The sequence below is a fragment of the Apostichopus japonicus genome, chromosome 17 (assembly GCF_037975245.1).
Source record: "Apostichopus japonicus isolate 1M-3 chromosome 17, ASM3797524v1, whole genome shotgun sequence".
NCBI classification, from domain to species: Eukaryota; Metazoa; Echinodermata; class Holothuroidea; order Aspidochirotida; family Stichopodidae; genus Apostichopus; species Apostichopus japonicus.
Genome location: NC_092577.1, coordinates 36220376 through 36235349, shown reverse-complemented (window position 1 = coordinate 36235349; position 14974 = coordinate 36220376). Strand labels below are relative to the sequence as shown.

Genomic DNA, 14974 nt, shown 5'->3' with positions numbered 1-14974 from the left:
CTTTTGGCAAAGATCATGTGTAGTATCTGTTACCTTTCGAATGGTGATGCACACCCGACGATGATCACACAGTCACAGTCCCGATGCAAGGGCACTGGGGTTGAGAGCGGATCAGTCGTTCGGTAGTTTGGTTTTCGTGCCCAGATTCTTTCCTGGGCGACTTTTTTTTAAAGTTACTTATACCAGGCGCGTATCCAGGATTTTCAAACCCGGGGGGGGCGCGAATTACTATCTAAGCGGAGCGCCACCATCGGTTGGCGCGCAGCGTACAAGAAAATTTCTTATTTTGATACCCCCCCCCCCCCAGATCACCGGAAACGGCACTTCTCGGGCTTGACATGACCAACCAGATGTACACTTTTTGCCTGAGAACCAAGTATTTCCTAATAGTTTTTTATCCATCCATAACCTTTTTGAAGATTGTCAACCTGGCACACATCATGTTCGACCTGATCGCATCTCCTGTGGGTCTTGCTTTTGTAGGTGATTCTACGTCGCGGCCCACAATACTCGTCAGCCCCACTTTTCAAGGTTTTAAGCCCCATATTTGTTCAGAATTTGAAAATTCACATTTCTCGTGAATAAACTCACTTGTAAACATACCCATAATGTTGTACAAAATTTCATCTATGAACAACCAATATAAAAACTTCCTTCAACCCCTAACAGACCGGTCAAAATTGCACGAGTAGAGGGAAGTGTGATGCAGAATGTTGGTCAGAAATTTTCGAAACTTCAGACACAGTTAATTTATTGGTGTACAAATATTAAAACCTCTTATAACGGCTATTATAAAACTTGGTTGAATGAAAAAATAGCAGATATTTCCGAAACCGAACACTACACACATAGGCGTAGGAGGCGCGGCGGCAGTGGCGGAGCTAGGGGTATTGGTCAGCAGGGGCGAGAATGGTCTGTAGGGGCGCTTTCGACACTATCTGAGCGGAGCGCCACCACTGGTTAGCGCGTAGCGTACAGAAAATTTTTGAGTAAAGATACTCCCTAGATCGCCGGAAATGACCCTTTCCGGGCCTGGCTAATTTGCAGATAAACGAAGAATAAGGTGTCATCGCCAAATTACACCAACAAAATGTGACAGATGTCAATAAGTAGATGAGAGCGCAATAAAAAAGTCAATAATCTAGAATAAGTAAAAAGTGGTAAAGAGCTGAAAAAGGCGCCAGCAGTCCATTTGAGTTCGTCAGGGGGGCATCCGCCCCCATGACCGTATGGACGCTCCGCCACTGCGCGGCGGGGGTGCAGCCCCTAATTCGCCATTACTAATGTAAAAGAGAGTTTTGACATAATTGGACCTCCATGCTTTTTATACATCTACATGAGACATGTCGTTGTTTACATTAGCATCCCGCGGTATACTGCGCAATTTTAACGGAACGTACGGTACATGATGGCATGCGATGTAATAACCGATGCTTGCTTATAAGATATTGACATTAACACGTTGAGCGCGCGCGAAAATTGTGGTTATTTTTTCAGGCAAGTCGGACAGTTTTGAGGCTTTTCATCCTGGAACGCCATTTTCATGCTCACTGATATGATGTGATATCTGCTGTTTGCGTTACAAATTCAAACAGGCGCGTAGCGAGGAATTTGTCAAGGGAGGGGAGAAGCCTGTAGGCAAATTATCTAAGCGTAGCGCCACCATAGGTTGGCGCGAAGCGTACAAGCAAATTTTGGCCAAAAATGTCTCCCAGATCGCTGGAAATGACACTTCCCATGCCTTGTAAGTTGCATCTAAGCACTATCTATTTTGAAATTACTTAGCGATATCATTTAAAAAATGCTGAATGGGGGGGGGGCTGGCGGTCGCCCCCATCCCAAAAATCGTCATGTTCCCCGACGACGCTGTCGAGTTCGAGACCAGCCACAGTTGGTTTCATAGCACAATTCTACACACGCGTTATGATAGACCATATATAGTATATATATAGATCATTAGTGAGAGAGGAAATGGAAACGTCAAAAAATGGAGTTGTCGGTGTAAGGGGTAGGGTGAGTCACACATTTACGAAATCATTGATCCGTCACTGGCTACCCTTCAGAGCTGTAATGATGTCACTGTTCCTCTTTCTCTTCCCTATGTCTTCGCGTTTTTCTTTTACTGCCTCCTTTTCTCCTTTTTCTCTCTTTCTTCATTTTCTTTTCCCTTCCTTCCTCTCCTCCTCCTCTTTTCCCCCTTTTTTCCTTTTTTCTTCTCTCCTCTTTTTCTTACCCGGGGGGCGCGCGCCCCCAACGCCCCCCCCCTGGATACGCACCTGTATACAGAGTAACATGAAAACGCGACAAATTTTTCACTGCTTAAATGTCAAATCACATCGGTTGTTGTAATTCACGTTGGCAGGTAAATAAATGGACCGTTAATGTATGTAGGTATTTTGTTTGTTCTTGTAGGTAGTAATTACTGATGAAATTTAAGTTTCACGGCATCATATATTATGCACGTTTAAGGTAATCTGGATTTTTGTTGGCAACTGATATGATTTGCTGATCGCATATGTAGAAACCAATTACAGCATCGTTATCCTAATAAGGTTATGTATATCACTTTGAATAAACACAATATTCCCATAGCGAATAACATATGAATATTCATGCAGTTTAAGTTTCGTGGACGAAGGAACTGCCCATATAGGGTTCGGAACTCACTGCAACCAATCAAAATACCACAGATAAGGATCCTCATATAAGAATCCACTTGCCGAAGAATTTGCCATTGGACGGTTCGAATCAAACAACTCCACATAGTTTTCACATCCGGGCTGTATCTGCAATGGAAGATCTCGCTCATCGATAAAAGCATTACATGTAAGTTTGACATTTACTTCACTTTTCACATCGATCAAAATTCACATATATTCATAATGTTAACTGTTAAACGACAGCACGAATCAATGTCTGACAATTCTTATTCCTTATTCATTTATACGTGTTCAAACTTCTCGAATCTGACTTGCCGTGTCCTTATTTTAATCCACAATTGTATTTATAACAAGTTATCTCCAAAATACCTTACCGAACTTCTCTTAGTAAAACAATACAAGCGTGTCACCCGTCAGTCAAAATTCATTACCCTCCTAGTACCTAGAACCAATGGGGCAACCTATGCAAACCGTGCTTTATCAGTTTCTGGTCCCAAATTGTGGAATTCCCTCTCAAACCATTTAAAATGTATACCTATTAAATCACTTTTCAAATCTAAACTTAAAGCCTACCTCTATGCTAAACATTTTTTTATCAATTTGATTTGTAATTATTTTTCATTGTTGCATTATTGCTTTTGCTTTTCTTTCTATTCAAACTATAATGTACGGCGCTTTTGACAACTATTTTGTTTATACTTAGCGCATCATAAATCTTAGTTATTATTATTATTTATATGATTAATGATATTAATAATATAGCGTTAAGCGGACATCGAGACTCCAAAAATGCGTAATGTTAGTAATAGTATCAAATGTTATTTGAGGCTTCGAATCAACAAACGAAGCACTGTTCAAATGTCTTTAGAGCAGTGATTCAAGGAATTGAACCTACGAAAGACAGTTCTACGCCCCAGTTGTCTAGCCAATGTCAGAACACTGTGGATAACAACACTTACGTTACGTCCAACTACTGGGTCTAGGCATGCCGTTAATGATCAGGAATACAAAATGTATATAAGAAATGAACGTTTCAAGCAACAGTAAACGTCATTCTCCAAAAGAAGTAATGCTTCTTGTCCTGGTTCAAACAGTTGAAGTCAATGAATCCATTGTACTTCAAAAGTTGTTTACTTTCTTGACGGAAGTGTGTAACTATATAGCACAGTGTAGTACAGGGGTTCCCTGACTGGGGTGCATGAACCCCCAGATGGTGCGCGAGTCCATCCAGGCGGTTCGTGAGACGTTTCTGAAAGTCAAAACTAGAGTACTTTTTTGTTGAACTAAAATCTGATATATCATATAATTTAGTAATGTACAAAAATCATACCTATCGACAAACTCTTTTTTTTCCCATTACAATATTATACTATGAACTTGATCTTTTACGAAGCACTGTTAAGCGTATTAAAGTATAATAATGACTCAGATCGTGTCTCGAAAAGTTGGGGTTCGTGGACAACTCTGACATCCACAGGGGGTTCGTGTGGGGGGGGGGGGATATAGTAGGGAAATCCTGGTGTAGTATATAGTGTACTAAGTATGTATCCGTAGTTAAGGCCAATAACCGTTACGTAATGCACTCACAGCGATATAACCCTATCGCCGGATGCACTCGCCCTACGGCTGAGTTATACCACTGTTCTCGCATTATCCAGTGATAAACGTCGTGGACCGTTGATTAACTATTAAGTACATTTTGTGTTTATGAGCATATTAGTATTAAAAATATTCGGAACGTAATAAACAGCATTAAATAACTGCATAAAAGAAACCCTTTGCAGTATAACTTTGTATAGATACGAATACATTATAACAGCGATCCGCAAACTTTTGACCTCCCTGCCTAATAAAGATTCCAGGCACCAAACCTCGGCCCAACCATGGACCAAAATACAAAAATAAGGTATTAATTAGCTCCATATTCCATTACACAATGATTTGACATAATTAGCTGTTCTATTCTCAATTTCATTATTTACAAATTAATAAGTAGTTTAATAAAGAAGTGTGAACGTAGCCTACCGACATGCCCAGCAATCCAAAGTCCAACGACAAAGATAAAACTGTCACTGGCAGACGATCAGCCTGGTTCCCACTGATTGGCTGTTACAAATACGTCATCTCCGGGCACCAAACCGAAAATAAAACAACTGTTCAATATGATTTTATGCACATATTAGTTTATCTGAACTTTATTGATGGCTCTAACAACGAATATGATTTGCTGATAGCATTTGCAGGACCCAGCAGCAGCAATGGCATCCTTATAAGGTTATGTATATATTACTTTGAGTAAACATATTATTCCCATAGCTAATATCATCTGAATATTCATGCAGTTTAAGTTTCGTGGACGAAGGAAACTGACTATTTGATTGGACCACACTGCAACTAGTTAAAATACCACAGATAAGCATCCTCATATAAGAATCCACTTGCCGAAGAATTTGCCATTAGACGGTTCGAATCAGACAACGCCATATTTCCAGTTTTCACATCCGGGCTGTATCTGCAATGGAAAATCTCGCTCATCGATAATAGCATTACAGGTAGGTTTGATATTCACTTCACTCTTCACATCGATCAGAATTCAAAAGTATTCATAATGTTAAACAGCTAAACGACAGCACGAATCAATGTCTGATCATTCTTATTCTTTGCTCATTTATACTTTTTCGAACTTCTCGAATCTGATTGACATGTGCTCCTCAGCTGATCTTTCACAAACCTAACGATAATTGCACGGTAATCTCACCGGTGAATGAAAATAAGTTGAAAACAATGTATCTCGGCAAGCTTGATTCCAATCCTACCTATCTGCCTAAGCTAGTTCGAAGCTAACGAATCAGATCAAATATGGTATTGTAAGAAGCCCTTCTGTGTTAACACCACTTGGTAAGATTATGCCAAAATTTCTGAGAAAGCAAACTTTCAGCCCGAAGTATACTGACAAGGGTGCGATCAACAACGCTAACCTAACGCCAACCTTAGTAACGCTGGCATTAATGTTATTAATAATATTGCGTTAAGCTGACATCAAGGCGAAATATGCATAATGTAAGTAATAGTACCCTAAGAGCAGCGATTCGAGGAATCGAAACAACGAATGACAGTTATACAACCTAGTTGGCAAGCAAATGTCAGGACACTGTGACGTCGATATTAACACTTACGTAACGTCTAACTACTAGGTCTATGCATGATGTTACTCATCAAGAATACAAAATGTATGCAAGAAGTGGACGTTGCAAAGCAACAATAAACATCTGATAAATAGAAGTCATTGAAGCCATTGTACTAGAAATGTAAACTAATCTTTTTACTTTCTTGGTGGAATTGTGTTTACGAAAGTAACTATATGTTAAAGGTTAACTTTGGTTAAAAACATCATAGAAGCATCACACACATTATGACACTAGATATTGTCTACAAAGCTCTGTCTGTTTTTCTAGTAAAAAGTAGAAAACATATCGTCAAAAGAACAGTAGCATTACTTTGCAATATTTAACGCTTCACCACACACAGTTCGTCAACTTCCAACGACGCCAATCTACTTTATGAGAGTAAAAACATGTAGTACAAACACCAGTAGGTTGAAGAGATTTTAAATGGAAACAAAATACTTATGCCTTCCAATATGCCAGACAAATGTGACAATTGTAAGCATATTTAGCATCTAATAAGTACAACGCATTGTCACAGAACTAATGTAAAAGTCTTAGTTACAGCAACATTTCTACAACAAACCTTCCAAATATACTGAAGAGCAAGACCACTCTTAAGACCGACTCATTAAACAGGATAACAAACAATGATGGGTCCGTTTTACTTCAATGGAAATAAGAGGAAAAAACAGTTTTTTTCTTATACTGTCATACTCTTTTGCGTGTATTTTGAAACCATAAAAGTCAACATTTAAAATGAAGCCCACACCAGGTTTATACTTTAACTTTCCCTGTTAATTCAAATGATTTCATTCGAACGATTTATAATTTTATTAAAACAAGCGAAACGGTTGCTATTGTCAGCTCAAATGCAATGATTAATATAAGTATTATGGGAGTTCAATTCGGAAGAATTACTTTGATTCATTCTGCTTTGTTGATTATTAAAGGAGGACGGCGAAACGAAACCGTAATGGAAACAGAGAACCCGGATGAAGATGATAAGATCGACGCTGCTACAGGCACGACTTCCCAGCAAAATATCGATGAGGTACTTTTAATATTTTGTAGTGTTGAATAGAATATTTTACACAAACTGTATTGCAAGCGATAAGTCATTCTTCATTGTTGGTTACGATATTCGATAACATTATGACTTACTATTTACAAGAGAGTAACATTATTTTGATCACTTGGTTTTCCTTCCTCACAACGTTGTATTCACTGGAGACTTAGAAAGATTGTTTCAGATAGTTATAGCTGCACGTAAGATCATTATAAACAGTACTGTGCACAAATGTCCCATTTAACATTTGCTGTCTAGAATGATCCATTAAGTTAAATTGTAATAGCACCAGCTTATAATTGCAGGAATAGATTTGAATATCCTAAACGGAGAATTAATTTTCAGTTCATTGAAAACCACTCTTACCAAAAATGTTTTTCTTGTGTTGCTGTCTTTTATGGATCAACTGTGTTAAGCTAAATGTTTCGAGTTTATCTCAGTATCTTCTTAATTGTTACATGCCCTCTCATATCAGCTCTAAAGTTAATCAAATCTGTTTCGCTGACTGATCTAATGGATTTTACACGTTTAGTTGCAGTTTCATTGAATACCACACTTACCAGAAATGTCTCTATTGTTAAGATTAACAACTACTAAATTTTGTAGTTGACCTATTTCTAAATGGAGGTGTCTCAGTTGCTCAAGCCCAGTTTTATATTGAGTAATAATAGATAAGCTTGACGACCAATAAATTACTTTAATGTTATGTTAAACCAACTTAAAATTTGATATCAATATAGACACATTTGCACGACAAACCGGTTTCTTCATACATCCGTCTTGGTACTTTTGGCTAAAATGCAATTGATGACAATAATGTCAAACTCTTTTAACTATATGTGAAGGTTAGGAGTCAATGATATGGTCTCGGGAGTAATTGAAACGTCATGTTGTAAATAATATTTGAACACGCCTTTTCCTCTTTAACCATTCATTCATCAGATGGCCGGCAATATAGAGAACAACACCAGTGAGTCGTAACAAGAATTTCACGGTAAGGGAATGCACGATATTTAGGCTACAGCTACTTGTGTAATAGACAAATCTCTTTGAGAACATAAACAAGTTTTCAATTGAATTACACTTGTTAACTCAGTGTAATTGAAGACGTTTTTAGGCACGCATTCTACTGCAAGTGTTCGATGGCCCATTAGGGCCATATTGAAGAAAAAAAATTGTCAAGAAAAAAAAAAGAAAATTGACAAGTGAAATTTTTTTCCAACAAATCAATTAATCTGTCGTAACAGACTATTTATTCTGTCGTAACAGATTATTTAATCTGTCGTCACAGATTATTTAATCTGTCGTAACAATTTTTTTAATCTGTTGTAACAGATTATTTAATCTGTCGTAACAGATGATTTAATCTGTCGTAACAGATGATTTAATCTGTCGTAACAGATTATTTATTCTGTCGTAACAGATTATTTAATCTGTCATGACAGATTATTTTATCTGTCGTAACAGATGATTTAATCTGTCGTAACAGATTATTTATTCTGTCGTAACAGATTATTTAATCTGTGGTAACAAAAATTGAGTTCTTAAAATTTGGCGGTGCCAATAGTGCCACACATGGATTTACACAGTTCTACGTCATTATGTGGCCGGAACTTTTTATTAACATATAAGGTTCACATAATTCTAGTATATATATATATGTGTGTGTATTACGTTACCGGGATCATATCGATATTTCTTTGCTTCAGTGCATAGTTGTCCGCAAACTACGTTTTATGTGTGCGTAAAACATTTCCAAAGTCGTTTGTCACTGAGATGCTATTAATTAGAGTTTATTCGTACCAAAAAGACCGTGTAAACTGTAAAGAAAGTTCTTTGATCAATGTATGAAGCAGATCCCGTATTTTGTAAAAACGTTCTGGGTCCTTCTCCAATATTTGTATCGTTTTACAAACTGTTGGACTTAGTAAATCACAAACACTCAGCATGAGAGAAAAATAATATCCAGTTAGCCCCTTTTAAGTGTTTGGTAAATTGTAAATGTTTGAATGAACGATCAGATACCGACATTAATAATAGTTGCTTTGAGAGTAAGCCCTGTTGCCTTTGCTTAACTCTCACGCTTCGTAATGCCATTATTGTGGGTGCATGTACTCACTGTGGAGTTACAGGAGGTCTCTGTTGAAAAAGACTTAGGTATCTACATTGACTCGTCTCTGCAACCTTCCAAACATTGTCTTGAAGCTGCTAAAAGAGGTAATAGGGTTTTAGGTATGATCAAGAGGAACTTCAGTTTTCTGAAAGAGGACATCGTAGTTAGGCTTTACAAGCAGTTGGTTAGGCCTCATCTGGAGTATGCTGTGCAGGCTTGGAACCCTTATTTTGCTAAGGATAAGGAAGTACTTGAAAAGGTCCAGAGGAGAGCTACTAGGATGATTAGTTCCTTAAAGAGGGTGCCTTATTATAGGCGGTTACAACTGTTGAATCTCACCACACTGGAGCTTAGGAGGTTACGTGGGGACTTGATCCAGGTTTTCAAGATTGTGTATGGTTTCGACAATTTATCCTTTACCGACTTTTTCATGTTTGCAAACAATAGTTGTACTAGCGGTCATTGTCTTAAACTTCAAAAGTCGCATAGTAGGATTAATATTCGGCATAACTTTTTTCTAATAGGGTTGTGAATGAGTGGAATAGTTTGCCTGAGAAAATTGTACTTGTAAGTAGTGTCAATGGGTTTAAGAATGCTTTGGACAAGCACTTTAAGCAGTGTAATCGGGTCTGAGTGTTTGTGTCTTCAGTTTTTTCCCTCTCTTTATAGGGTCCTTGATGGGGACTTAGGTGTCCCTCCTGATCCTTTTTTCTACTAAACTAAACTACTGGAAGTAGGGTTGGTTGACAGAGACGCTCTCTATCACCTACACTCGTTTCTCGCTGCTGAAATCATTATTCCGACAATAAATGTAGCAATAATTAGTCTGAAAGTTATTCCTGACTAGCAACATCGTTATTAGTTCGTGTATATACAAGGTATTAAAAATGTCTGTATATTTCTAGATAGAGACACACATTACAATTGTGTAGTGTACATGTATCGTTTCAAATTGGCTTTGAGTTCAGATTGGCTTTGACATCAACTTAAGCTTACTCTTATATTCGATAGATAACGAAACTGAAGAAGATTTTCTGGAATACTTGGAAGAGGTTGGTCTAAAGAACTATTTCCCACGGAAGCTCACCCTGGAAGCGGCCACAGAGGTACGGCTGTTTCCAAGCGATGATTCACAAATTAAACCAGAAAATGTACCTTTTCTGTTTATCAGTAAGTTAACCGCACTAGACAGTAGGGTAACATGGAAAGAGAATCTTCACATAGAAGGAAGTGCAAGAGATTTCATATATGCAATTCTTCATTGTTCCGATAATCATTTAAGACAGCATCTGCTTGAGAAATTTGCATCTTGTCAACTTGCCGTGCCAGTCTTATTACCCGGGGTAAGAGATGACGAAAAACCAGAACTGCTTACTTGGGCATTAAGTCGTGTGGTAAAAAAATGGAAAGAAAATGAAACAAATCTTGCTCCAGAGAAACGTATGGTAAGTGAGCAAGTATTTACTACTGCATTCATAAGATTTGGTGATATTCCAATCTCCAAATCGTCTGTATTAAATAATGTCATTGGTAGAGCTCAAGGTAATGAAACATTTCGATATTTTCTGTTTTATGAAGATGAAATAGAGTGCGTTTACCACTGTTGTGGATCAGTAGAAGCCCAATGGTATCTGTCAATGTACGGCAGAAAAGAGGATTTGTTGAAAGAAGTTACGTTATTGTTGAATCTGAGAGGTGATTCAACAGAATTTACTGCCGAAAGTGAGTTTATGTGCAGGGTAGCTAATGCTATATTCCTATTTATAGATAAAGACAAATTGGAATACTACAAAACAGCAATTGATGAAATAAAGAAAAGATTCAAAAATGTTTTCGTGATACATTTGATCGCACAAAAAGAAAAGAAGGGCAGGCAAACACGTAAGCAACGGCTAAACAGCGAGCGTAATACACTAAACATCGATGCAAACGATGATAGTATTGATTTTGGCTTGGAACGTAATGCAACAGACCTTGCAAAAACCATATGTGAGAAGATTATGCAATACTGCAATACCACAAGACGTGATGATTACCATTCAATTGAAGACTGGCGAATCTTTTGCTTTAATGAAGTAACCGTGGATCAGGAAAATGATTCCTATAACAAAGCAAAAAAACTGATGCAATCCTCTTTTCCGATACACGAATCCATTGAGACAGTGAAACAATCATATTTACAATTGCAAGTCGAATGGGGTAAATGGGTCGCAGCTGACAAAAAACCTTTGTGTGTTGGGAACAAACAGTTTGTGATCAATTTGAAGCAAAGAGAAAAACAAAACGTGATATGAGGAAAATTCAAAGAGAAAAAGGTTTATCTGCTAAAATGGAAGTTTTTTTTGAAAATTTGCAAACAGCTGTGCTTGACGAAAATGATGTTTTGCATTATTTCATGTCCATTTTTCAAACACGTATCGAAATGATGACCGTCCGTGAAATTCCTCCATTAGTTAATAAAATCGACGAGTTGAAAACTTCACTGCAAAAACTAAAGTCTACCATGAAGCAAGCTTCGCCCAGTGAACGCAGAAAACTGCAACATCACATAAAAGAATTGCAAATGCATTTCCTAAAAGAAAGCGAACAAGTAAATGCGAAGAACATTACTTGCGAACACTTTATTCGTGAGTTAGGACAATGGTATGAAGCAAACCTTGAAGATACAAATGTTCGCAAACGAAATGAATTGCTGGTTAACCTTGCATCAAAATTACTTCTTGCAGGATATCCTTTGGAACTTTTAGATGGAGAAAATGCTTACATTCCCATTAAATGGATATCAGGCGTCTTAAAGAACGTCGAAAATACGCTTAATAACCCAAGAATATTTGTTTTGTCTATAATCGGTATCCAGAGTAGTGGAAAGTCAACGTTGTTGAATAGTATGTTTGGGGTAAGGTTTCCGGTACGTGCTGGTAGATGCACGCGAGGGGTATACTTACAATTGTTAGAAGTGAATGCCGCACTACGTGAACAACTTGGTTTTCAGTATCTTCTGATTATTGATACTGAAGGATTGCAGTCTCCAGATCGAACTGTTCTTAACGACCACACATTTGACAATACAGCAGCTACACTAACCATGTGCATTGGGGACCTTACCTTATTGAATTTCGGTCAAGAAACTATTTGCCCAGATATGATTGGCATATTGCAAATAGCTGTCCATGCTCTGATAAGAATGAAGAAAGTCAATTTGGTTTCTAATTGCAGAATCATTCAACAAAGAGTGAGCGACATAGCAGCTGCCGCTAACAATAAAACTAACATGACTAAAATAAAGGATGCTCTCAACAAAGTCACTCGTATTGCTGCTGCTGAGGAAAAAGTAGATCACATTCAAGATTTTTCAGATGTATTTCCTTTAGCTGAGGAAGATGACTTGCAGTTTTTCCCATGCTTGTGGATGGGTTTAATGTCTCCTCTAAATCCTGGCTATAGTGATAAAATTCACGCCTTAAAGGAAGCCATTTTCAAACCAAAAGTAAATCAATCTGTAACCCCGTCTCAGTTTAAAATAGCAACGTTTGTTCAAAGGTTGGAAAATGTTTGGGATGCAGTGAAATTAGAAGATTTCGTCTTCAATTTCCAAAATAGTTTTGATGCCCTCAGTAACCAAAGATTCCGACTAGAGCATAATAAACTTCTTGGCAAAATGAGAACTGAGATATTTCAATGGGAGCTTGATAATGGTGCAAATATCACGGATGCTACGAAAGAAAAGTTTTACTCAAAGCTGAAAATTGTAATAAATGATAAATGCGTAGATGTAAATAAGAAAATAGATGAATACGTAAAGGAGCATTCAGACGAAGAGGAGGTGAAAAGACGTCATGAGAGTATCAAAAGAGAAACGATCGACATTGGTAAAGATATCGAAAGAGGTATCAAAGAAAACAAAGAGATGCAATTACAAAATGAGGCCGATATAGAAGGATTGCCAGAATTCATCAGAAAGGCAAAAGAAGAACTGAAAACTGCAGCTAAAACCACCGCAAATCAATTAAAGCACACAAAAGACACTAACTATTGGAAGAAAAATCATGAGGAATTGAATACACAATTTGACACACTTTGGGATAAAATAATCAAACAGCTTAAAATAAACTTCAACAAATTTATAATTACTGAGAAATATATCGAGCAGGCGTGTGATAACAGTCTTAGAAAACTAATGCTTGGTACAGGATATAGCAAAGCTTACACTGACGAGATGAAAAAGAGGGGGTACTTTGCTCATTGGCTTGGCAGAAATATTTGGGAATTTAATGACGGACAGGACAGAGTTCAAATTGTAGTTTTTGGAATTGTAAATCGTCATAGAAGTGATCTTAGAAATCACGCGAAAGTTATACCGTTTCGAGAAAGTCGCGTAGATACTATTTTACTAGAAGTGTACAATGTATTAACGGATAGCAAAGTCAAAAGTGAAACTTTGGTTAGTACCCTTCGTGAAGTTCAGAACGAGGTTTGTAGAGTTTGCAAAGATTGTCAACGAAAGTATGAAAGTCACAATTCATTACATAGAATGTTTGAAAATGAGAAGGATTGTTTAAAGGACGAATTTAAAGGCTATGTTGATGAAACCATTAAGAGTGGAGCGGCTGTAAAGCGATCATATTCTGAGTGTGTGACTGTCTTGCAAAAGTACACCTTAAATGCCTTCGATGTAAAACTCTTGGCACATATGAGAAACGAAGATTGTTATAATGATAAGGAAAGGATGATTGGCAGAATTTTAGAAGAGCTCTGTCTTAAAAAAGATCCAACATTGTATCATGATTTTATACAGGACAATAATACATTCGTTAGCGATTGGTTGAGCCAAAAGGTTCTAACTGAAATAACAACACGGTCTCAATATTGGGTTACAGAGGTAATATATACAAAATCAGTGAAATACTTGGTTATGTTCAATCTGCATTACAAAAGACTAAACATGAATTGACGGAACGTGAAGGTAAACAAACAACAACATTTCGGGAATGGGCAAATACATTTCTGCAAAGCGAGTACATGACAGGGTATGGAATGGATATACAGTTTTCCGTTGAGGATTTCAATCTAAGCGACATTCAAGAATTTAACCAACATGTTGTACAAAATGTTCAGTTCGCAATTGAAAAGAGATATTACTAAAGGATGGGACTTAGACAAACTAAGTGATCCATCAGTAGCATCTCAGCTTTATTCAAAAATGCGAGATGTGACACGTGACATCTTAGATCATTTAGGAACGTGTAAGCAGTGGCGTAGCTACGGGGGGCCTGGGGGGGCCGAGGCCCCCCCATGAAATCGGCTGCCCCCCCCCCCCCCCACTGGCCCCCCCCCACTGGGAATGGGGTAAAAAAAAACACTCATCAGTGCGATTCGCTAATATTTTTTGTTCAATAATTTGGGAAATAGAGTTACACAATTTTCTCGTCTGCATCTGGCAGAATAAGAATAATACAATATCTGTAGTAATCATGAGAATGGTCACACAGCATGGCATGGCCAGGCGCGGCGGAACGGAAAAATTATTGGGGGGGCTAATGTGTGGAGACTATCTAAGCGGAGCGCCACCATCGGTTGGCGCGGAGCGTACAAGAAAATTTTGGGTTTTTTCAAACCCCCAGATGGCCGGAAACGGCCCTTCCCGAGTGTTTTATGCTGCGAATACCTAGCCCTAAAATATGGGTCTCAAGCCTGCAATTTCTCAGATTGCACGTAAAAGTCTGTAAAAACATTGTAAATTATATATTCGATGGTGTTTTAAGAGAGTAGCCATTACTCGTAGTGTACTCGAAAAGACGTTTTTGAGTGTGGTAAGGGCAGTGGCGGGGCTAGGGGTATTGGTCAGGGGGCAAGAATGGTCTCTAGGGTCGCTTTCGACACTATCTAAGCGGAGCGCCACCACAGGTTGGCGCGGAGTGTACAGAAAATTTTTGAGTAAAGAAACTCCCTAGATTGCAGGAAATGACCC

The 14974-nt window shown here is 38.0% G+C and overlaps 1 protein-coding gene across 3 annotated transcripts in view; it reads left to right on the top strand.

The window, feature by feature from the left end:
• The window catches only part of LOC139954872 (interferon-induced very large GTPase 1-like), a 297255-nt gene extending 283007 nt beyond the window's left edge, over window positions 1–14248 (top strand). Inside the window, exons 1-4 of one of the 3 annotated variants that reach the window (XM_071954844.1) lie at window positions 4159–5212; window positions 6778–6878; window positions 7836–7887; window positions 10018–14248. In XM_071954844.1, coding sequence (XP_071810945.1) covers window positions 11297–13957 — 2661 coding nt within the window. In that variant the 5' untranslated portion in view covers window positions 4159–5212; window positions 6778–6878; window positions 7836–7887; window positions 10018–11296 and the 3' untranslated portion in view covers window positions 13958–14248. Of the gene's footprint in view, window positions 1–4158; window positions 5213–6777; window positions 6879–7835; window positions 7888–10017 lie in introns of those variants that run through there. The other 2 variants (XM_071954843.1, XM_071954845.1) reach the window with 2 other exon arrangements.
• Window positions 14249–14974: the final 726 nt, after the last annotated feature.